The 24379-nt window shown below is 41.0% G+C and overlaps 3 protein-coding genes across 19 annotated transcripts in view; 2 read left to right on the top strand and 1 right to left on the bottom strand.

Moving 5' to 3' along the window:
- The window catches only part of STK17B (serine/threonine kinase 17b), a 64458-nt gene extending 53443 nt beyond the window's left edge, over window positions 1-11015 (top strand). For 2 of the 3 annotated variants that reach the window (XM_005490916.4, XM_014269796.3), the window contains exon 12: window positions 415-11015. The gene's annotated coding sequence lies outside the window, so the exon portion shown is untranslated. The remainder of the gene's footprint in view (window positions 1-414) is intronic. The other variant, XM_074548207.1, reaches the window with a different exon arrangement.
- SLC39A10 (solute carrier family 39 member 10) overlaps window positions 1-24379 on the bottom strand; it is a 30904-nt gene that overhangs the window by 6322 nt on the left and 203 nt on the right. Inside the window, exons 1-8 of one of the 6 annotated variants that reach the window (XM_026795763.2) lie at window positions 24004-24368; window positions 23020-23173; window positions 10017-11090; window positions 8944-9145; window positions 4779-4948; window positions 3604-3822; window positions 2219-2339; window positions 546-914 (exon numbers count right to left, since the gene is read on the bottom strand). In XM_026795763.2, coding sequence (XP_026651564.2) covers window positions 546-914; window positions 2219-2339; window positions 3604-3822; window positions 4779-4948; window positions 8944-9145; window positions 10017-11090; window positions 23020-23031 — 2167 coding nt within the window. In that variant the 5' untranslated portion in view covers window positions 23032-23173; window positions 24004-24368. Of the gene's footprint in view, window positions 1-545; window positions 915-2218; window positions 2340-3603; window positions 3823-4778; window positions 4949-8943; window positions 9146-10016; window positions 11091-21435; window positions 21924-23019; window positions 23174-24003; window positions 24369-24379 lie in introns of those variants that run through there. The other 5 variants (XM_026795762.2, XM_014269788.3, XM_014269789.3 and 2 more) reach the window with 5 other exon arrangements.
- Window positions 11008-24379, top strand: part of LOC102071129 (uncharacterized) — a 64975-nt gene continuing 51603 nt past the window's right edge. For all 10 annotated transcript variants that reach the window (XR_012581939.1, XR_012581937.1, XR_012581938.1 and 7 more), the window contains exon 1: window positions 11008-11090. Coding sequence is in view for 7 of the 10 variants with exons in the window: in XM_074548213.1 (XP_074404314.1) it covers window positions 11047-11090 (44 nt within the window). In the remaining 3 variants the exon portion in view is untranslated. The remainder of the gene's footprint in view (window positions 11091-24379) is intronic.

Here is a 24379-nt window from a genome sequence, read left to right as displayed (position 1 = left end):
ATCTATACTAACTGTGAGCCAAAATAATATTTTGCTTAAATAAAGATTAAATTATCCTGAGTAATACTTTTAAAATATTATTTGTCACCTGACTCACAGTGTATTTTTATTTGTAAGTACTGTGTAATTCTATGTATTAAGAATAATATAAATAGTATTACTATTATTGTTAGTAAATATCATTCTAAATAAGGCTGAAAGGCATTTATTTATAATTCTAAGGCAACTGAGACCCAAAGAAGAAAGGTGGGTTACTGTGCTCCATAAATCCCAAGGTTTGCATGCACCAGTCTCTCCTTGGCAGAGACTGTGACTGTCACTGCTACTGATACACTAATTTTAGTGCAAATAGCACAGAATGCTAACAAAAGGTAAACTATTACAATTGACAGCCTTTTTATTTCCGCTCTGCAGGAGACTGAACAATGGCAGTAACCACAGGTGCTAACTGGAAGCCTTACCTGTGATTACTGATAAGTCAAATATTAGCAGAGTTACTAAAGGTAAGGAGAAACTGTTGAGAAATACTCAGTGCTTTTGCTTACCGATTGCTAAGCCATCACTAAAGTTGTGAATGCCATCTCCCATAATTACCATCCAAGCAATATTAGCTATCCCAGTATCTTTCAGGTCTTTTCCAGAATGACAGTGGCCATGGGAATGATGGGAATGTTTGTGATGCCAGTGGTGACTGTGTTTTCTAGCTATCATTTTATCTTCTCCATGGCTGTCATACTCGGAATCGTGCAGCTCGTGCTCTTGGGCGCCGTGGGCGACGTCGTTGTGAGAGTGGCGCAGGTTGTTCTCCTCTTCTGCAGGCAGGTAGTTCTTGGCAGGGGGCTCCAGCTGCCCGTCCAAGTCAGTCAGTTCAGTTTCATTCAGTCGGTCTTCAGACAAAACTGAGTCATCTGCTCCTGCATCCAGTCAGTTGGGAGAGACACTGAGTTAATTCCTGTTTAACCAGCAACCCCTGCACCCCTGGCCTAAGGGTTAACTGCTCTGGGAAAGCAAAACAAGTATTTTAACACATCCCACTCTAGCAACTTGGTTGTCAGCATTCAATCCGAAAACTAAGTCTGTCATTGAGGCATTTTGTCACAAATGTGCATGTACAATCTATAAAATTCTCCACTGCAAGGCAGCAGCGCTGCATCCATAGCACTCAAAGCCAGTTTTAGCCCAGCCTACACTCATGCCTGTAATTTTGCTACTAACAAAGTTTATGGTTCAACACTGGCAAAGGAGAGTTGCCAGAATGATGATAATGTCTTAGAGCTTTGGATGGGATCTGAATGGTTTAGCAAACCCCACCTGCCTCTGTCTGCATGTGCCCATACAGGTCACAGCTCAGCCTCCACTGTCATGCAGACATTTCAAATTATGTTCCAACCCCTGCACTGCTGAAAACTTTCCATGTTCTGTGTCAGTGCCCCAAAGCCCATTTGAGATTGTTTGCATGGAGAAGGCTGCAGTCCTAACCCTCTCTTCTACAAACCAATCAAATTAAATAAACCTAATTTGTGCAAATAAGTTCCTCATCAACAAATTAATTCTGCTGCCATGCAGGCAAAAGAATCGGAAGGTTATGAAGCAAACCCTTTGCCCCTCTCTCCCCCTGTGAGAAGGGGGATAGAGCATTTCTTCTGGGTACACACAGAATGAGCATCCACAGCCTGTCATGAAGGAACAGTGTGCAAAAGTTGTTTTGGATACTTGAGGAGTATTCAGGATACTTGGCTGTATTTGTGGAAAGAAACAGATTTTGTTTATCTGTAACTGGTCAGATGTTGGCTTCTTTAAAGTGGAAGATATCCCCATTTATTGTGTGGGTGTTCATTTTTGATCTCATTTTTGCCAGGGCTGAGCTAGTCAGTAACAGCTTAACCAAAACACCAGAAACACCCTGAAAACAAACAAACAAACAAACAAGCCAGCAAACAAACAAACTCCCAAAGGCCCACAGCCACCCAAAACATGACTGCTTCAGAAGTCTGAGAACCATCTCTATGGCTTATTAGGAAATGTTCATAGTGCTCTCAGATCTAAAGAAAACAAAATAAAAAAGATTTAATAGGGAAAAGCCTATTAAGTCTTATTAACAATGATTTGCATAATAGCAGCAAAACTGTACAAGAGGTTACATGCTACACACCATGCCCCAGTAACCTGCTCCTACTTTGGATCTCCCAGTCAAAGAATTCTGACAGTAACTGCCTACCTGCAAGGGGTTTCAGCTGAAGCCAGTCAGCATCTGGTCTGTTATTTAATTTGTGATCAGAGAGTTTCCTTCCAATTGGTGATTCTTCCAGCTGGGGTTTTTTGCACCATTTCTGCTTACTCTGCAACAGAAAACAGGTAACATCTGGTTTGTGACAGGACATTGATGGAAATAACAGGAACTGAAATGCTGTCCAAAAATCTCCTAAATAGATCAAGCCATTCTCTCTTACCATGTATGACAGAAATATGTTACTTCTGAATATTGATCTTTATAAGGCTCAGCAACAATCCCTATTCCAGTGGGAGTTCTTGGCTACTTACCACGGAATCTCACTCCCAAACTCTTACACAGAGATATATTTCACTTTAGTAAGAGGGGATATTCTGACAAGGATTGCTCTTATAGCTCAGAAATGCAGCTTTTAGATTTGTTCAAGAAAGCAAACTTGCAGCAAGAACAGCTCCTCTAATTTGTTCAACTTTGTTTTATTTATATTCCTGTAGCTTCCTTGTACTTCCCTTTAAGAAAGCAGCAAGCTTTTCTCTATCTGCAGCCCGTAGAGCAGATCCCAAGGATTTGCCAGAGCAGCCTACGAGATTTAATTATTTAATTCATCTCAAAGAAGTTATGCACGATATAACAGTTTTCATCCTTTTATCAGAAGATCTAAGAAATGCCTCCTCCAACACACAAAATCTGCTGCTGCCTGTCCAGCTCAGACAGCAAGTCTGACATGAAAACAGAGAAGCTGAAAAGTTTTCACAGTCATTTTGGGAGAAGCAAGTTGGATTTCACCAAAATAATTTTCTCCTCAGAGGTGAATGACAAAGGCAAAGGCTAAAACTGAATTTTCATCCACACTCACACTCCCCAGGGTACTTGCTCTCATTTTATACCCCCACCACAAATACAGAGTGCTCCCACCACTAAAAATCCAATCATTTTTTGAGAAACAAGTTAAAATTTGACCGGCAATTTACAGAAAGCAGATCTGAAAATTTTAGCATTTTTCTGATGTGGAAAACGTGGACACCTCTGTTACACTGGCATTGTTAGGTAAGAGCATACTGCTAAATTTCTTGTCAATTGTCTGACAATTTCTGGTTCTATAACCACATCTTTCTTACCTGATGCTTTCGTCTGTTTTTGCAAATAAACCTAGGAAGCTTTAGATGCAGCTTCCTCCATCAGATTTCTACACTGTTCTCCCAAGTTCCCTTGTTGAGAAAAGCAACTTCTTTAGGAAAGGGATCCCTCACATAACATCAGACAGAATACACAGCAGCAGCAGCCTTTGTTCACAGAGGAAGCACAATTCCTCAGCACTCACAAGGTAGCTTTAGGGAACACATTTTTGAACAGCAAACAATTTCAGCACCTACCTTCTGTTTATTGTAATGTTTGTACATTCTTATACAGTGCTCAATGATGAAGAGAACATAAATGCCTCCAAGTGCCAAGAGCCCCTTGAGCACGGGGTCATTTTCCTCCAGGAAGCCCTCGGCGTGCACGGCGTGCGCGTGGCCGTGCCGGTGCGAGTGCCTGTGCTCGTGCACGTGCCCTTGGCCATGGTGGTGGCTGTGGTTGTGGCCTCCGTGCGACTGGGGGAGAGACAAGAGTGACACCACTGGGGCAGACATGACACTGAGGTGGCACTGGGCCAGAAGAGACAACAGAAACCCCCACCCTGTTTTGCTTTTTCTTCACATTAACACATTTTGCCACATAAGTTTTTCAATAGATAATTCATTACCCTAATCAGTAAAAAAATTTCTCTGGGATTTTTTTTTTTTTTGAGGAGGTAGATTATGTAGCTTCAGCTTTTCTGTCACAATGCAGAAAATGAGACTAACACTCAGAAATATCAAAAGGAATTACCATTCTTAGTCTCCCATTAGCAACCAAGCCTTATGACTTTTTAAATTGTTACAGTCAATTACAGACTAAATTCTGATCTGAAATATGAACTTAAAAAAACCCCTAAAACCACAACCAAAAATGCGTATTAGAAGTATACAAAGAAAACATGTAAATATTAGTCTTTGTGCTAAACAATGGAGGTGACAGAATTTTAGAAAACACTTCCCCTTTTAAGAATTACAGTACACCACCATGAATTAAAAGCTGCTCACCTTCCTTAGGGAATTGCTCGATTCAGTACATGAGAGGTTACTTTCTCCCTCACATATAGCAAGCAGGCAGATTAATCCCCAGGAAATACTTTTAGATACTGACACACAGCTATCAGTAAACAAGAGACAGCAATACTGCTAATTTTAAAATACTCTTGTTGGGCTCCTGGTTGTTTTACAATAGTGTGACGTCAGTTCAACAAAAAAATGAATATGCAACTACTTTTCCCCACCTTTTGTTCAGAGAAACAACATTTCCTTCCCTTCTGTCAGCAGAAAGTCTCCAGAAGTGTTGGTGTCCCTCACAGTCAAGTCAATCTACAGGTGCATCAGTGAACCTTTCTTTATTGATACTATCAAACAATTCCTTGAAAATTCTAGACTCATTTGCAATTAAGAATAAAAGGTGAGGAGACCATACTTACATGTGGCAAGAGATGGAGCAGTGCATCTCCACTCATTGTTCCTACAGCCAGAGCTACCAAGAAAGTTAGAAGAAATTTGAAGCACCATTGGTTAATGATGGGAACCAAGATCACACCTAGCAAGGAAAGCAGGCTAATGACGGTGATAGAGATGATACCACAAAACCAGGCTGTGGGAAGAAATGAACACAGAGAGGTTATCAGAACAACATCTGGAAAACTTCTAAGCCTGATTAATGACTTTCAACTATCTCTTAAGAAGGTGACTTTCCTTTAACCTAAGCTGTGTGATTGTTCATTAAGAAGGTGCTGAAAAATATAAAGGCAGTACTTAAGTCCACAGCAAACCAGAACTACACAGGCTTATTCACAGCACAGTATAATGTAGTGAGACATCAGAAGACAATTAGCTAGAAAGAGCCCAGCAATTCTTCCTGATTGTTAGTTCCAGGCTTAGCTTTGCAGCCCTCCATGAAACTAAAAACTAAAGGTTTTATACTGGGACAAAGCCATCTCTGCTACTTAACTTGCAAGGGCCCTACAAGCACTAATGTGTATGTAACAGTTGTTTTTAATATGGTTCTGATGCAAAATTTTTCTGGATTCTGTATTTCTCCCTGTTTGGAGTCACACGTTTAGTTTGGCACTGTTTATTTCACCTGGTGCTTTGAAACATACACCTTTATTCATGAGAGGACTCAACCTTTGGCAGAGGAACTCTCAAATCAAATGCTGCAACACGAGCTTGAACAGCTAAAAGCAACTTGCCACCACCAAATAGCAGCATTTATTTTTTCTGAGAATCTTTACTGTTGCCATTAGAAGAAGTGATAATGGGATGTGGTACACCCAGTATACTCCTGTTAATGAGGGAAGATGTGAAAATTTCTACATGACATTGAGAAGAAGCAATTACAGAAGAAACAGATCCTATAAACAAACATGGCTCTTTCAATCAGCATCTCACTCTAATAAAGTATTATCGTTAAGTTTTAGTACAGATGCTTTGATTTTCCTCTACAGGGTTTTTCCTAGCTCCACTTTTAATCAAAAATGGATATCTACCACATTTTGCCAACTTTAAGGTAAGTTACAGCTCCTGACTCAGAATCCCTAACATTTCCACATTTCAGAGTACAATCTGACTTTCCTTGCGTCTCTGAGGGCCCACAAGTAGGGGAAGACATCCTGGGAAATGGGGCAGGGTATGTGTGAGAGGAGAAGAAAAGAGGAAGTGTGTTGTAGCTGCTCAGTATCACCATGAGGGTGAAACACCCCAAGAATTCTGTCTGTACCAAACCGACTATGGAGCAGATTTATATGACTTTGCCAACACAAGTGTGGCTGCTGCAGGCTCAGTCTGGTTCAACACCAAAGCTCAGAACATCTGCTGCTTTAAATTTTATTTTGGGATATTCATTCTTACTAAGTCCGTGGCTGTCATTCCACAACACTGCATAAAAGGAAACAACCCAGCTGAAATGCAAGGGGTACAAGACCACATCCACTGGGAGAAAATGACTGGAAAAAGCTTTTGCCAGTATGAGGTGTGCACTGACAGACATGAGTACTGAGACCATAGGAAAAGAGAGCTGGTGGCAAGGCAAAGTCTGCTGCCAGATGAGGAACTGAAAAACTGAGGCTGGAAAACAGGAATACAAAAGTAAGTGTAAAGTTGAAGCAGGACCATGGTGACCAAAATACTGCCACAGGTCCCCAGACTGATCCCCTGGACCGAGAGGCTGTGCTGAAAACCCAGCATACACGGAGCTGTCCCTCAGTGCTCAATCTAGCACACATGCACAAGCAGCCCAGATAAAAATCACACAGCCTTTGGGCAGGACACTGCCCCAGGGTGGGCACACTGGTGAACAACAGCCTTACATGGAGAAAAATGGAAAGGCTGAAGTTTCATCTATCACAGCAGGGTTGGCAGACACAACTCTGAGGGGCTGGAATACTCCTGTGGATGATACAGGACCTAAAGATGGCATCATGATTAAGGTAAGGCACATGGGATTAGAACATGGAATCTGTGCCCGTCTGAGATTGAGCCCCAGGGAGCACTGGCATCTGCACAGACAGAATTACAGCTTGGACTGATCTCAGACACTTCTCATCAGCAGCTCTAAGCCATCTCCAGCTATAAACTAAATGCTCCCTGTTTACTTGTGTGACTTCTACTGGCTTCATTCAGTAGCAGGAGGTGCCTTTCCTTTTCAGTGGTTTAGAGGCCTCAGTAGTGACAGTGCCCCCTCCTCCAGCAGCCACACTGTGAAAGCTCAGTTCTATGGAGAAGCCCTTGAACATCCTCCATCAGAAGATGTCACAGAACTATCTGGAAGTTACAGGAAGAAAATCTAACATGGCTTCCTAAGATTTTGGCCACCAGTTAATTAAATTATCTTGCTTTAGAAAACCACAGTTAGTAGAGGTAATGGAAACCTACAGGCTGGTATCAATGAACAGAAGCAACACTGGTCTGTTAAGATTGATTGAAAGCTTAAACTGAAATTAAAGTAAACCACAGAAAGCTCATGTTTAAAAGTAACTGCATCCTCCTAACTTTGGTGAATACTTCTATCTAAAAATGTTTATATTGGCTTAGGGCACATGCTTTCATTTCTATACAGTCCTACAAGCTATAAATTAAGTTACTCTATGACTGACATTTGCCCTACACCTCCCACAGCCCCCACATTCCGATAAGGACTTGTTATTTTTTTATTCACTTCCTTACATAAGAAGGAACAATTATTATTATATCAACTGAAATCTTGCTGTAATTAATACAAGACAATACAGGAAATTGTTATGAAGAATGATTTATCATTATCTAATCAAGCTGACTTTTTCTGCAGGTTACTGTTTGAGAGCCAAATCAATGAGTTAGAACCCAAATTTTTACAGCTAACTGGCAAAAGTGTTATTTATACTCAAGGTATCAGATGCCATAAAACATGTTAAATGTTCACAATAAGCTTCACTAATTTTGGAGATTAAGTCTCTTAAAACGTTAAAGGTCTTCAAACTGAGTTATTAATGAACTCCCTTTCTCATTACAGAAAAATAAAATGCAATCTTTTAAAAAGAAGCACTCATCTGTAGAAGCTTCCTAATTAAACTGGTCCAAAGTATGTGCAACATGACAGTTTTGTATAGGGTTTCAACATTTTAATTGGCAGAAAATGCTTAGAGTTGCTCTAGCAATGCTCTTGGTAATCAGGCAGGGGTCAGCTCTTACTGCACTGAGAGCGCAGCACAAAGCAATTTGCTGTCCTACAGAACACGCACTGTATCTGCTCTACAGCAATCTCTGAGCAGCTAACAAGGCAGCAGATGTGTCACTAGAGGAGATTTATCTACAAGAAGTTAATTATTTTAATGAATCTGCAATTGGTAAGAAAGATAACCAGCAATGCATTCTTCCCAGCAGTTATTAACATCTATGAGAATGCAGTTATTTCAAGCTTTATTTCTAATGATGCTAATATGCACCTATGTACTAATCAATCCTCACATTACCAATGCTTTCATTTTCAAAATACCAACATTATATCCAAGATTTTTTAGATTTTTAATATTTTAATGCAACTAAACATCAACAGTTCCCTTATAATTTATGAAAGATAGCAGAGGCAGGCATATTTAAAAGTACATTCAGTTATGAAATAACAACAGTGGATTCTACCCTTAAAGTAACTGCTTTAACAGTAGTAAAAATACGTTAACTTAGAACTATGGTGATGAGATAAGAAGTCTACTCAGTTTTACTCAGGGTACACACAAAAAAAAAATAAAACTGGCAACAGAAGAGTTTGATGGAACACTTTTCATGTGCTTAGAGAGAAATAGTCAGAAAAGGGAAGTACCAAAAATGACAATTTAAATGCTCTTGTACTTGCTTATGCCTATTTTTTAAGTTCACGAAAAATTATGCATGTCAATTCTACAGCCCTGTAGCACTGCTAAAATATAAAAATAGTAAGACCTAAAGTCTCATTTTCCAGTGAATGAACTGTAATGACAGTGTTGTTCTCTAATTCTGAATTAACAGGTCCAAGTCAAATTTATTAAGAAATTTAGTGCCAAAGTAACACTGCAACTTTCCAACTTTGAGACAAACATATGGACCTCAGTCCCACTAAGAAAAAAAGACACCTACCTGATGCACCTGTTTTATCTTTATTCTCAATTGATGCATTTTTATTTCTTGCAAGATCGTCCAGCTCATCATAATGTACAATACAGAGCCTTCTCTCAATCTGGTAGAGCAAAGCAGGACAGATGTACACGAAGAGCTCAGGAGATATTAGGGAGCTGGCTTCCAGACCATAGTACCGTAGCAGCTGTGTAGCATTTAAGCACTGCAAGCAAATTGCACAAACAAATTAAATATAAAAGCATCTATTTTCATGTATGGAAAATGCAGGATATTATTTAAGAACACAAACAAAGCAGAAACTTGGTCCACATGTTCTACCAGTGCTAAAATGTATCTTAAACTGATCAAAGTGGTTTATGAGAGAAAGAAACAGTAAAAATATCTGCACTGCACACTCGAGTATCTCAACATCTACATAACTTTTGATAAATGTCACTGAAAAGCATTTTCCATATTCTTTACACAGTACAAGCAATGAAGAAAAAGCAACAGGTGAAGAGTGGAAATATGCAAATCCAAAATTGGTTTTTCAACACTTCTGTTTACCTACCAACCTTCTGTGTTTTGAGTTTCACTTTTTAAGACAGTTTGAAACGTTGAACTCAGCATTCCCTTCATCCTTCTGGTTTAAAAATGTGACTTTCCAAGGTCCTACATCGGTACTTAACTGTAAGGGGAAGGGATTTATGGTGCTGGCAGAACTAATGAATGCTGAAGGACAGAACAGAAGAGCTTCCACCGAGCACAGTGCTACTGAAGCTACACCTGCAATTGCTTCTTAATCTCTCAGGACAAAGATATCAGAAGTGTGCTGAAAAGATACAGGTATTTTAGGAATGAGTGTCTGCAGTTTTCAAAAATGTTAGTGATCTCAGATTCAGAACGAAGTCCAAAAAGGTGTGTGTGGTGGAAGTATTCTGGAATATTGGGAAGGGGAAAAGCTTTATAGATCAAATTCATACACTGTATTAGGCTATGGTCCCAAACATCCCCATTTATTTGTGGGCATGCACCTTCAGTTATTGTGTGACAGCACTGAAAGCAAACGTACCAGCTCTCCATGTCACACTCACCTCTTCGTGCTTGTGCTCATCCTCGCTGTGGTCCTTGTGCCCGCGTGCCGCAGGGAGGGCGTGTTTCCTCACGCTGATCTGCTTGTGCGAGGCCTCTCGCTTGCTGGTGTGGCGGTGCCCGGGGGCGGTGCCTGCGCTGCCGTCCTGGTGGCCGTGGCCGGCGGAGCGGTCACCGCCGTGCTCGTGGTGGTGCACGTGCAGGTGAGAGGCGTCGTGGACGTGGTCGTGTTTGTGCACACGGTTGTGCTCGTACTGATCGCCGCCGTCGTGCTCCGCGGCGTAATCCCACGTGGCGTCTCCCGACGTCTCGCTGATCTTCTTCTGCTTCTTCTTCTGCTTGCGCTGCTTGCGCTCGGGCTGCTCCTGCGTGGTGTTGGTGTCCGTGGCGGGCTCGTGGCTCTGCTCGGCGGGGTCGCCGTGCCCGCCGGCGTCGTGGCGCGAGTGGCGCGTGCCGTTGTGCTCGTGCCGGTGCGCGCGCGGGTGCTGGTGGTGCGGGTGCCGGCGGCTCTGGTTGTGCACGTGCTTGCCCTCCTCCTTCAGCGAGGGCACCGCCGCCTCTCTCTCGGTGTCACATCTGTGGTTTCTCTTTGCAGACGCACCCACCGTGGTCTGGTTTTCTGAATCTGAGTGGCTGTGAGCATGGTTATGAGGATGAAAATGCTTTCCTTCCTGTACTTCCAAAGCATACAAGTGAGAAACATGATCGTGGCCAATATCATCATGATTTATCATCACTACTTTTACCTCTCCCAAACCAAGGCTTATTAACAGTTTTTCCAGGCCAAAAAAAGATAATCTTCCATTTTCACCATAGCGATCAAAAATCTTTTCAATGTAGTATTTTTGTTCATTTTCTGCTTCCAACGTTGAAAATTTACTGGGCATAGATTCTGTTCCTCCATTCTGGAAGTATGATTCATTTGAGATCTGATAGTCATTATGGTCGTGCACACGATCCTTTTTGGGACCGTTGTTGTGTCCATCTCCATGGCAATGATTGCACTGATGAAAAATAAATGTCAGCAAACAAATGATGCAAAATTTTGTGTGCATGTGTACCTTCATCTCTGTTTCCTACAAGAAACACAAAGGGATGCACTTAGCTGCAAAGCAATCTCAATGTCAATTTATATGGCCTATCAGTTTGGTACTGATGCCAACTGAATCACTCTCAACGCTTTTTAGATATTGGCAATAAAAGAATAGCAATTGCAGTACTTTTACTGCAGAAATTGTGTTAATGTGCTTTTTTTATCCAACATTGAGACAGACTGTGTATTTTAGAGATGTGGTTTTACAAACCATACTGACAGAAGGTGATGATAAGAAAAAGATTAACAACATTTACAGTCAGTCATATCAGAATATTTTTGTGCATATTTTCAGAGGCACCTATACTTACGATAACCTATAATATTGAAAATCTTGACAAAACAGAAGCTACAAAAGAATGAAAATTATTTTAAAATAACAATGCTGTAATTTCCTGTTCACAGGGGTGACAGGCAGGTAATACAGCTGAAAACCCACACACCATTTGCTCTCTTTTTGTGCTGCTGAAATGCCTCCACTAAACACACACTGCACAATTCCCTGTTTTGAAATCATCCATTATCAATGTACAAATAAGCTGCCATTAACTAATGTATTGCTTATATGTTCATATTTTTAGTACTCTTCACTTACATTGGTTTACTGACTTCAAAGATCTATGTGGACAGCCATTTAAAAGTAGGGTTATATGGAAAACATCTGTTTATGCAACTCAAAAAATACTGTTAATGCTGACAACTGTTGAGCTGAAAGCACTTAGGGCTGAATTTTAGAAATTATATCATTGGGACAATGTGGTTTTCAATTCAGTGTTACATGTAAAAAACTTACAATTCAACAGCAGGTTATGAAGGAGACACTGCAAAAGCTTTTCTTGTGTCCAGAACTGAAAACAAGCCACCATTTTACCCTGCAGCAAATGCAGGAATGTGAGGGGACAGGACACAGGCCAGCTGTGCTTAAAGCTCTTACCACTGCCAGTGGTTTTAGTTCCTGACGTGCACCTTGACTGGAGCTGCCACGGGCCCTCCGCTCCCAGACACAGTGACCTGCTCAGCACATCCTGAGGCCACTGACTCTCACATGGGACACGAGAAATCTGCTTGTCCTTCCCAAGCCCCCACCGCTGCTCACTGAAGTGTGCTTTGTGAAACTGGCCAGGAAAGTGCTCTGCAGCAAACTACAAACATTTGAAGTCCATTTTACTTTCTCAAAATATCTGTTGGCAGCTCCTATAGTTGTAACAGGTCAGCAGAGAAAAGGAAGGAACTGCCTTCTAAGGACTTTATATGGTAAATAAATGTGTCAACACAGAAGACTGGGGAAAAGTCTTTCTCTTGTTAATCTCTACAAATCCCAAATATGAAAGTTCACTTTTTCACTGGAGCTTCAAAAACTTACAAATTTTTTTAAAAAAGCAAAACTCTCTTTTGCAATGCTGTCCCATTTAAAAACATAAGCCCAGAAGAATATCTGGGCTTGTTTTTAAATGTAAAATGCAGGCATCTGCATCAAAATTGATTCTATGGATGTCAGATAGGTCAGTGGCTACTCACTGCACATTAGTGGCTTATTTTTATAAACAACTGGTCAATTATCAGTCTGGAATAACCATAGTTTATCTCCAGTTCAGTCCCCTACATTCCAGTTACTGATTTCAGGGCTATGATAAACTTTTTCAAGTAGTTCAGTATGGCAAGGTCACTCCCCAAATTTACTGAAATATTATTTTCATATATTAATATATATATATAAAGTAATACTACTTTTGTAGGCAAGAAACCTTTTCTCCCCCTTTGCCACAATCTGGTAATACAATCAGAATGAGCAAAGTTAAATTATTCTCATTTAAACAAGCATGATCCAGACTAAAATATCTCTACCAGGAAATTCATGACTAAAGCATGCTCATAATCCTTTTCACAACCTCATGATCTTTTCCATGTGACTGTCTCATATAATACTACTAATACATTACTTGGAAACTTTAGTCATGCATCCCTAATTGTGGTGTTTAGCTTTCAATGGTACCTTTTCTCCATGCCCTAGTGGTTAAAATAGTTTGTAACCTATGACTGTCTCATTGCTGAAGAGCTGAGTAGTCTCAGAGCAGTTTCAGAATCAATTACTTGTCTGTTTTCGGTTAAATCAGTAATAACCCAAGCACAGTATTTTTGATCTTCTACTGTAAAATATTCTGCATCTTCCACTGCATATCTTGTTCTGGAACAGATACTTAAAAAACAAATGTTCCCATAATAAAGTTTCCAAAAGAACAACCAGAAAGAATTAATTCTTTCTTTCTTTTTAAATGAGCTTCATTATTCTCTAGGCAACTGTAAATACCTGTCATGTTTAACCTGTCAGGCAGCACTCATATGTATAACACTGGAAAGCTGAAATCCAAGTTCTGTACACTTCAGTGGCACAAAACTGCATATAGCTGATCTCATTATAGGAACATTAAGACTCTCAAATCCCCCAAGAGAATATGCAAGGGCAGCCTGAGGACAAGGCTACAGCAAAGCTGAAAAAGACCCTGCCTATTCCTGCAGTCAGCCTTAGCCCGGTTGTGTTCAGTGTTTGATTCCCTGCTGCCTGCCCTGCACAGCTCTGAGGGGCACAGGAGGGAAAGCAGCTCCGAGCTGTGGGGCAGTGAAATAGGGCACCCCCAAAGGGCAGGGCTGAACCAGCAGCACCTGCTGCACCTCCCTGAGCTGCAGGGAGAACGAGCAGAGTCCTTCTGCAGCGGGAGAGCCCCCCAGCCAAGCTGCACAATTAGAACGTGTTTGTTTGCAGGGGGCAGAGACGGAGGGTGTCCCACCAGAGGGCATTTCAGGAGGGCACACGATGGTGCCCAGGGCACCCATCCCCTCCCCACAAAGCAGTGCAAGGGATCATCCCCAGCCATGGAGAACTGATTTAGCTCCCATACACACAGAGCCTTCAGGCGCAAACACATGGGCAGTGCCATGGAAAACTCAGCACATCTCCATGCAAACCACTCTCTGCCTAGCGTGTTTCAGCTGCTTAAGCAAAGGCACCCGTGATCAGAGTTGGGTTTGGTTTTGTTTCTTTTAAAAATCTTTCTTTCATTCAATGTCCTTTGGATTTCTGAAATTTATCCACAGTTCTTACTATCTATTTCAACTGTTCTTTTTACATAGCACTTTATGCCTTAAAGCCTGGAATATAATTTGTGGGAACATCTTTGTTTATTTATTACCAACTGTTTCACTGAGACTAGAGAACTAGTTCAAGAGTTAGGCTTTACTTTGAAACAACAAACTTGGATTCAAATAATGCTGTCATACAAAATTCAAACTGAAATGAAAGCCACATCTGTTATTCCAGTACTTGCAGCCCACGCAGTACAGCATTTTTTCTGTGTACAATGCTGACAAGAATATTTTAAGTGCCCAACTTTCTTCCCCCCTAACCCTTTTCGTTGTGTACTGCCAACAATTTTAATAACCTGAAATATTTGTAATATAAATGCAGTGATTTCTTCCCTTCCCACGCTCCTTCCCAAGTAATTTCTGTTTCATTCCCTTGTTATTCAACTTTCTTATCCTTGTTTTCTCTGAAGAACATTCTGCTCATCTACGAAAAACATCTTTGACTCTTCTAAGTTAGTCAGCTTGAATGCCACAGAGAGTAAAGTGCCTTAGCAAGATTTCATGGAGAGCTACGAGTTCCACACCAAACACATGCTCCAGCTAAGCAAAGGGGTGCTAAAAATAAGGACAAAACAATATTCTTACCAAACTAAGGCATTCTCACTGTGAGGCAGGGCAAGTTCAGCACTTGTGTAATTCATTTCTATTAGGAACTTCTCAGAGCAACAGCTCTATGAGAAATGCCAATTTCTTAAAAAGAGAAATATTCCTTGAAATAATTATTGACTACACAAAGACAGTTTTTCTTACAAGTCCTAGAAATTTAACAGCGTTCTATACTGCAGGTATTCACTCCAATGTATGTGCAGGAGTGAGGTATGCAGCTTCCCCCCATCCTGAACAGTGCATTACTTCATAAAAATATTCAGTTAAAAAAAAAGTCTGGAATCTGAAAATCCAAATGAACCTAACTCTACATTTTTAAAATTTCACATTTTAAACAAATAATAGAATACAAAATCCTATTAATCTAGCACACATTTTTAAGGTAAGTTTTTTAAAAAAAAATTAATGTGAAATTAATATAGTGTTGTTACTGAAAGACATTTTAAGAAAGTCATAAACACATTTTAACTAAATAATAACAATCTGGTTTTGTTTTATCAGTCTTAAGCCAACAGCAGCTTCTGCTAATGGAAACAGAAACACATGCTACAGATCAATAAAGTTAAAATTAACCATTTCTGACTTCAGTTCTCACCCATCTCCTGTACTTTCTTCCTTCTTCAATTTCAGTGAAACAGGTTTGTGGATTTCAGTGAAACAGGTTTGTGGATTTCTGTGAACCTCATTCATTTGAAAACCTATAGCCCAGTAGGAGGGGCACTTCGTAAGAACAGAGCATTAACTAACTGATCCAAGCCCTGTTTGCCAAGTTAATACCAGATAAGACTTACAGAGTACTGAAAGCATTTATGCATAACTGAACACACCATGAATACTTCCTAAAAATCTGAACTGTGAAGTATTTGAAAAGCCAAGTCCCAAGCATAATAAAATGATCTTGAACTAATACAGTAGCCATCTACCAGCTCAGTTATCCAGAAAGGAGCATTTATTCTGAACATAAGAAAACTGGAGAGCCTTCTTCAAAGGGTCAGTTATTTGTAAGAAATTGCTGAGTACAGGATCCTTCTCAGAGCTCAAGATAATATAAAAACTTCAGAATACTTGGAAGTTCTGTAAGTGCTAGTTCTGTTCACCAAGAATTAATTTGCAGTCTTTCATATATAAATTGGATGTAGTCCATGAAACACCTATTAATGCACAGAATTTATAACAGAGCCAATTTGCTTTTGTGCCAATATTCTGTATTAAATATACTGTTCCATTAGATCCTATTAAGATACCAACCAGCACTTGTAAGATTGAAATACTTGAAAAGATAAACCAGTTACAGCTGCATTTTAATACTTCATTTTTCTTCTGAAAGTAAGCAAATTGTTTTGGTTACAACCAAAGCTAAAGTTCAACAAATATTTTAAGATGGTGTTGCACTTAAAGCAGCAAGTGCTGCCCGCCCCCACTGCTTCACTCTCTCGTTCCCAAGCCCACAAAACCATTTTTGGACACCAGCACATTTGTTTGCTGATCTGTTCACTGTGCAGCTGTACAACTAGATTCTGCTGAAAAAAAGCCTAGAAAAAGAAAAAAAAAGATTATTTTCATGACAGATTACTTTTCCTATCTGGCTCACTGTACAGCTGCACAAACACCACAGTCCACACAAAAAAAAAACCCACCCAGCTTTAGGTGGGAGCACCAGTTACTGATCTGGTTGATCTGCAGTCTCACAGAACATTCTGATAGAGCACAAATAAAACAACTGGCCACCTCAAAATGCACTCAAATAACATTGTAATTGTTCCCTATTGAAAGCCATTTGAAAATAACTTCTCCAACTTTCCCTTCAGAACAGAATATAACAGTATTTCTAATAAAATGTTAAAACCAGTTGCAGTACTTTTATTCTTATAACTAACACCACTATCCTTGCACCACGTTGTAGTGCTTGTGATATGTTAGAAGGCATAAAAGGCAAGTCTTTGATGAGTGTTTAATACCTAGACTCTTTATAATAAACCCCTCTTCATCACTGCTACAATCAGAAAAGGAATTATGTATGCCTACTGCTACACCAATGACTTATCTCACTTGAAAAAAAACCAGAAAAATAAAGTTAGAAAAGCTGTCAATTATGAAGTCCACTCAAAACACGAGACTAAAGCAAACTTTTACATGCGCTATGCCAAGTTAGTGCCTGTGAAGGCCATTCCTAGAATGAAGAGGTTTCAAATTATATACTATTGAATCAAATCTGTATTTTTAAATCTGTACTTTTAAATAATGAACCGAAATCACAGACTTTTCTAAGGTGCTCTACCAACAAGCCACTCAGATTCTTCTTAGCAAAGTTACTCAGTCAAGAGAACAAACCAGGAGGACTGCTACTCTTAAGACAGCAGGCAGCTACTGGAACCAGTGACATCCTGAGTTAGTGAACTCCCAAACGTGTCTGTTCAGTAATTGTGGGAGACAAAGGAGTTTGTGAAGGTGTCCTGGCAGATTCAGAAGTAACACTTATCCAGTCTGACACAGGAATAAAACAGCAGTATGTATTTCAGCAGGCAAATCCACCAACAAAATACCCAGCTGACCCAGTTAGTGTCATTTTCACCACATTCCAGGTGAGACCTCAACAGAATTCATGCCATTTCCCTGCCATCATTTATTTTAACTAGGATTATTCTGAAAGCTCTACCTGGCTACTCATTACAGGTTTGTGTGGTGATGGAGGCAACCATTCAACTGGATACAAATACTGACTGGCTTTAAAAATCATTCACCATGAACAATAAACCTTTCTCAGCAAGGTATTAGCTCAGAAGGGACACAAGTTTAAGATGAATTAATGAAGACACAGTATTCAATACCCAATATTACTCTTAGTGCAAGATTAGAGACAGGAGAGAGGCAAGGAAGCACTAGCAAATATTACTGGTAATCTGTGAGGCAGAAGTATTAAGGGTCTGGCATTGCTTATTCTCAAGGGAAGTAAAACTGAAGCAAATTGTAACTGCGTGTCCAGAACAAAAACCTGCAGAGAACGTGAGGCATTATTTTGGTATTTCACTAATGTTCAATCACTGCTTGACTGAATACAAGGAACCCCTGTATGACTCTTTTCATAGGATATGGGCAAAACTCAGCAAAAAATGTGGGGTTTTCCCACTGCAGATATACATTCCTTTTATGTGTAGAACAATGTACTCCTCCAGGTATTTCACTATGAGAATATTTTGTTTATAAAATATAATTAATCCTTTGTCTTTGCTGATTTACTGTTAACAATTAAGCTACGGTGATGGAGAAAATTCCAGTAAATTAGTTTATTTATAGGATCTCTCAGGATTTTCCACAAATAAGTGGCAATTTGAGAAAGGCAAAAAAAATTTGCCTTTCTCAACTTTATTTCTGTTTTAAGAACTCAACAACAGTACAATACAAGGCAAAGTATCATCTTCAAAGACTGGGAAATTATTTTGCGTCACTCAGTGTAACTGTTTACTGCAATTAATTTGAATCACAGAGCTTGATACAAGCTTGACACAACAATCATTTGCTATACTTGCTGCATTGGTATTAAAGCATCTCATCTTCATCTGTTCTTTTAGGAGGCAGCATTAACTCCTCACATTCCTCTCCCTACTACTGAACATACATAGTTAGCAAAAGCCAGTGTAAGAATTTTTGCCTAAAGCCACCAAAAATGAACTTCTGTGACTCTCTTTCATACTCTGCAAGACACAGATGCATAAATTTAGACTACACACTTTACAGAACTCAGTCTCTTATCTGGAGTACAAAGACAGCAACTCAGTGAAAAAAAAAACTAGTTATGGGCATAATACAATGAAAAGCAAAATTTTATATATACATCCTGCTGCAGCTACTGAGTATTTATTTACTGAATGTATGGTCTGGGAGCAAGTGGACCCTGTTAATATAACGCAATGCCTCTGCTGGACAATTGCCTCAAAGCACAGTTCAGCACAGCAAGGATGGAACTCTATCCTGTTTATGTGTTGTAACAGACATCAAAAAAATAGGAATATTTTATATTTAGCATAAAAACCTCGTATTGCAAGGCAACCACGTTATTTGGACTGTAGCCAAGTAGCATTTCTTAAGTTTTAATGTATGTTAATACAATTTGAAACTATACTTTTTGGCTGAGATAACTGTCTTCTAGAGACAGATATTCAAGTCAGCACAAAAAAAAAAAGCTTCTATATTCTGCTAACAGCCCCAGACAATATATATGGCCTATACGACACCGTTTGCATTTCATGGATCAAAGTGCTTATCAGGCCAGTGGAGCCCTGGTGGGAAGAGGCCTTCCTTGACAGGAATGGTTAGAGGAATTGCACAGAGCCCTGGGAAGTAATGCAATCACGATGTGAAACACAGAGTGCAGTCTGCCACTGGCAGTGAAGCAGCTTTTCTGGACTGCTCTGTACAAGGTATGGATGAAGCAGGACTGAGCAGCAGCCCTGGCTCACTGCTCCCCCTTGCAGGAACACTCACTTGGGACATCACTAGGGACTGAACTCAGCTGCCAGCTGTACAAATGACATATGGCTATCATGAGCAATCCCAGATGGAATTCAGGGCCACTCAATCTTATTTAAAATGCAAATCAATGTTAACAAAGATATTGCTCAAAAAAATCTATAAGAAGAATCATGTTGAACAATGTCTACTGAGACTACCTTGAGGATTACATACACTTTTCCTTTGTTTTTCTTTGCTGCTCCAATCTCAATGTGGTTGCATGCTATTATCAGCAATTAGCTTGGTTAAAGGGTAACTATTTATAGATATCAAAGCACCAGGTGTAAATATTTTATCATTTACAGTTATCTTTGAGAATTCAAGGTATTACTTTTGTCCATTAATAATCATCACCCTAAGGAGCTATTTATGAATGTAGTGTAAGTCAGATAATCTAGAGACCTGCATCTTTATGTATAAATTGTGTGACAACCCCTGCCTGGAATTCATGATGAATTACAGTGGTCTTTACTCAGAGCTGCGATTGGTAACTATTTCTAAATCATTTAAAACCTACATGCAGAAACATTGCACAAAGTCTCTGTTTATTGTAGTTACTATTCTATGCAAATTCTGCATGAAACTTTTTTCATTCCTAACCTGAAGAGCATTTCATCTCACATATACATTTTATCTAACCAACCACAATGTAGATTGATGACTTTCAAACATGATCAGTTAGCAGCTTCCAGTATTACAAAGACTTTCTCCCAAAGCAAGATTGGTTCAGCTACTTTGGTGACTTTAGAAGTGTGTCTTTATCAGTTAAGGTATTATTCAGACTTATTCACACTTATTCAGAATTGTGCTTATCACTTAAGCACCAAATTGAATGCTTATACAATTTCCTGTGCCTCTTAACAGTCCAGAAACTCTGAGTTTTAGGTCCTATGTTAATATTCCACATTTTGTACAGATGTGCTACTTTGCTTAATTCTGACTTGTGACTGGCAACACAGAACAAAAAGAGGTGCAGGTTGCTCTCACAGACTTCATGAGGCTACAGAGAAGGTGACAGTCAGATGAGAATGAAGCTCCTGGTCACTGAGAGAGAAAGGCCAGCAGCTGAGTCATTCCTGCTCTGCAGCAATGGAAAAAGCAGCCAGGAAATGCAAAGAGAGATGAGGCAGCACCATGTGAGAGGAGAACATTTCCAGTCTAATGAATCATGTCCCCCAGCATGGGTACAACACCCTACATGTAATTCCAACATCCCCTTCTTCTCAGAAGCTTTGCACACTGACATCAGCAAACCATCATCTTCCAAGTCTTTTACGCTGCTTTCCAGCTTTCTGGGTATTAAAACCTGTACAGACTTTGCACTATCACAGAGGTAACAAAAGTGACTTCAAACAATTATTCTTTAGCTTCCTTACCCCTCAGATTTTTATTACATCCAAAAAGCCTGGAGCACTGGCACTGACTCAATAGCACTAAAAGAGTGTGAACAGGGGGACTGACACAGCACACACCTTTCTCTCCTTTAGAAGGTTACACCATGGCAGGACATGGTTTCCAGCATTTCAATCAGTTTTTGAAATTTAGGAAAAAAGGGTTTATTAGCTTTGCCTAAGTGGTACACATTTCCTTACCAGACCTTATTAGGTGTATTTCAAGTAATATCTCAGATGTAATTAAAGAATGATGTAAGAGCAGTCTTAATTCCTTCTGCATTAAGTGTTACTTCAGGCCTTTATCAGCAAGATAAAATTACTAGTTTCATTTAAGATAACTTCAGTAGCCCACCCTCAAAGATAATACTTTTAAGATGATAAAATTGTTTTAAATAATTGGTCTCTAAATTAAGTTGGACTCCCACAGCAAGCCAGGAAGTTATACAGATTTTCTTCACATTAGAATAGAAATTGCTTCCCGAAAGGCATAACTTTTCCTAAGGAACTCACCCCGCACCTAAAGCTCAATCCTGTGAAAAAATACCTGCCCAAGGAACAGAACTGCCATTAAACTTTCCTTCTCTGAAACTTCTACTGACATTTTTAAATGTGTTACAAAAAGTGAAGATAATTTGACAATTCTGAAAACATCCTAAAAAATAATACACTGTGACATACCAAGGGTTCTGACATCGCTGATCATCAAACCGAGAAGCAAATGGAATGAGGTTTTCTCTTTCTGGTACCATTTTCACTGCTGACACATGCAGTTATGTCTGTCCATCAGTCTGTACTGATGCCACCATCCTTTCACCAAGTTTCACTACAGTAAATGACCAAACTGTAACTTCCAGAAAAACTTCAATGGAGTTTGGCTTTTAAGTAGCTTTTGTAATTTTAATCAGCAATTCCATCTGATGAAAACACATAAATGCTCTCAAATTGATTTACTTCATCCCCGATTTATCAAGTGCCTATCACACATTCAAAACAAACTTCCACTTCTGTAAAAACTGTGACAGAGACAGGAATAAGTCTTTACAATAGGCACAGTCATGATCAAACGACATTGAAACTGGACAGCAAAGGCAAACAAGTCCAAACACACTTCCTTTATGACTATATACAATCTTGAAGTCTGTGTGATCTGGGCACTACTTAAAAAGTCTCTTCAGACTTGAATCAGCCACTGCTTTGCAGAAAATGTATTAAGAATAGAAAGAGTAAATTAAAGCTGTTTGACTTACTTAGTGAAAGACCAGGAAGGAAACCTATGCCATGCTGGATACATTAATTTTGCCATACACATATATATATGTATATATATTTATCTCACTGTCAAAGTAATGATGGTCAGCATGAGCTTTTTCATGTCACGTAAACCTTCTAGAACATGTCTGAATTACCCTGATGATCCCATTTAATGAAATATTTTCCTGCAATGGGAAAAACATCAATTAAGACAAAGCTTGTGAGCATATTTGAATAACTTTAAACCACAGCTCTGCTGTAATAGCACATTTCATGACTGACTGGATATATGCTACAAACTTAATACCCAGGTTTTATGTAAGCCAACCTGGAAAGCACAAAGACCTACACAGATATTAATTGACACAATGCTCATATTTTTGGAGGTTTTTTTATGTAATCAGAATCTCCAGTCATATTGCCTGTTCCAGACAGGTAACAGTGTATAACAACCCCTCTGCAACCACCCCTGGACACTAACACAATGCAATATGGAACTGCCACCATTAATCTCATCAAACACACAATTAATTCACAGCCTGTCCATCTATCTAGAGCCTATTCTCCTTTAGAAATAGGTTGCATGGCTGCATACTTTTTTACTCTAAAGTATGAGTTAAAAGCAGTCTAAAATAAAAATGCTGCAGGACACCACCACTAATTTTACTTTAACCATTAGCACAAGAATTTAGCTGGTAAAGTAAATTTAGCTGGTCAATGTTCTTGGGGACCTTGGTGATTTTTCCAGTTCTTGTCCTACATTACCATGCCAGACTATTTGCCTACAGAGTAACCATCAGTCCCTCACTTTGGAGTTACATAGCATGCCTCAGTCCCAATTCCTATTTCCCTGCACATCTGAAGCAAAGCACATTATTCAGCAGAGGAAATTTTGCATTCTCTGGTAACGTCCAATTAAAAAAAACATATAATACCTTTTTAATATAGAAAGTTTTCTATTTTTATGTCACTGTGTCAGTTACTACTACCCAAAGGGATACAAGAACATACCCACTGGAACATGCCAGGATTACTTTTGTTAACTAGATGACAACTGCTTCCGCTGGTCTGAAAACTAACCAGGTCTTCCAGTGTGCATTTCTCAGCTCTGTATCAGGCTCGAGGTTATCACAGGCTCCCTTGGTGTTATGGTACAAGATCCTACCTTAATAAAAAAAAACACATTATGATTGCTACTTACACACATACAGCGTTAGGAGTGCTAGAAACCAGAAGTATTTCTACTCGGGCAACTCTTGTTCAGAGTCTTATCAACTAGCAGGCATGAACATTTCTACAAAGAGGCCCAAAAACGACAAAGATAGGTAGAGATTTTAAAAAGCAATTTTATTCTGCAGTTTCAATGTTAAGTGTTTCCAAAGGACGCAGCATAAGCAGCAGAGATGGTTGAGAACAGGAAATCAATGTTTTTTGCTCATCATTTCTGTGTCTGTAGAGCACAGCGACAAAGCCTCCTGTCCCTTCGGCCCTTAACCTTATTTAAGGTTACGTGCAGGTTATAGCCCGAGTGACTTTTCCGCAGCGGTTAGCGCTAAATCCCAACCGTAAGCCCTGCAAGATTTAATGGCCTGGCTTGTTCATCACCCGCCGTCCCAGGCTGTCCCCAAACACCGCCAAGTCCTGGGGGCCCCGCACGGCGCTGCCGCCCCGCACACCCGCAGCGCCCACGCCGGGCGGCCAGGGCCGGCTCCGGCTCCTTCCCCCCGCACCCGCGGCCTCCACGTGGCCGCACCGAGAGCGAGCTCGGCAGGGCCGGGCGCGCCCAAAGCCGCACTCCCGGCAGGAAGGCAGCCGGAGGGAAGCGGAGAGCGGGCACCGGGCGGCTCGAACCCGCCGGGACACGGGGCCCGCCGCAGCCGCAGCCCCCGACGCCCGCCGCCCCCTTTCTCTGTCCGCCCGAGCAGCCCGGGCAGCCGCAGCGCCGCGGCCACGTCCCGGGCCCCCGTTCGGGGCGCGGGGGCGGGGAGGATTTACCTGCCGCATGGTCGCCTCACGAGCGGAGGAAGAAAGGGGGTGGGGGGATGCGCCAGGGCCGCGGCGGCGCCTCGCGCTCCGCCGCCTCGGGGGGAGCCCGGGCGCGGCCCCCCCGCCCGCCGCCCCCCGGCCCCCCGCGCGCACCCCGCGGCCTCGCGCCCCGCCGCCACGTGATGAGGCGGCCGCGCCGCCGCGCGCCCCTCTCGCCGCTCCGCATCGCGGGCGAGCCGCTGTCCGCTACCGCCGCTCGGTCCCCGCCGCGGCTCCTCGCCCGCACCGCCGCCCCCCCGCCCCGGCGCGGCCCGGGCCGGCCGCCACCCGCTCCGCGGCGCCGGGCGGCTGTGGGGGAGGGCATGTAAACAAATGGGGTTTTATA

Source organism: Zonotrichia albicollis, chromosome 10, assembly GCF_047830755.1.
Source record: "Zonotrichia albicollis isolate bZonAlb1 chromosome 10, bZonAlb1.hap1, whole genome shotgun sequence".
In the NCBI taxonomy this organism is placed as follows: domain Eukaryota; kingdom Metazoa; phylum Chordata; class Aves; order Passeriformes; family Passerellidae; genus Zonotrichia; species Zonotrichia albicollis.
This window is presented reverse-complemented; position numbering and strand designations above follow the sequence as displayed.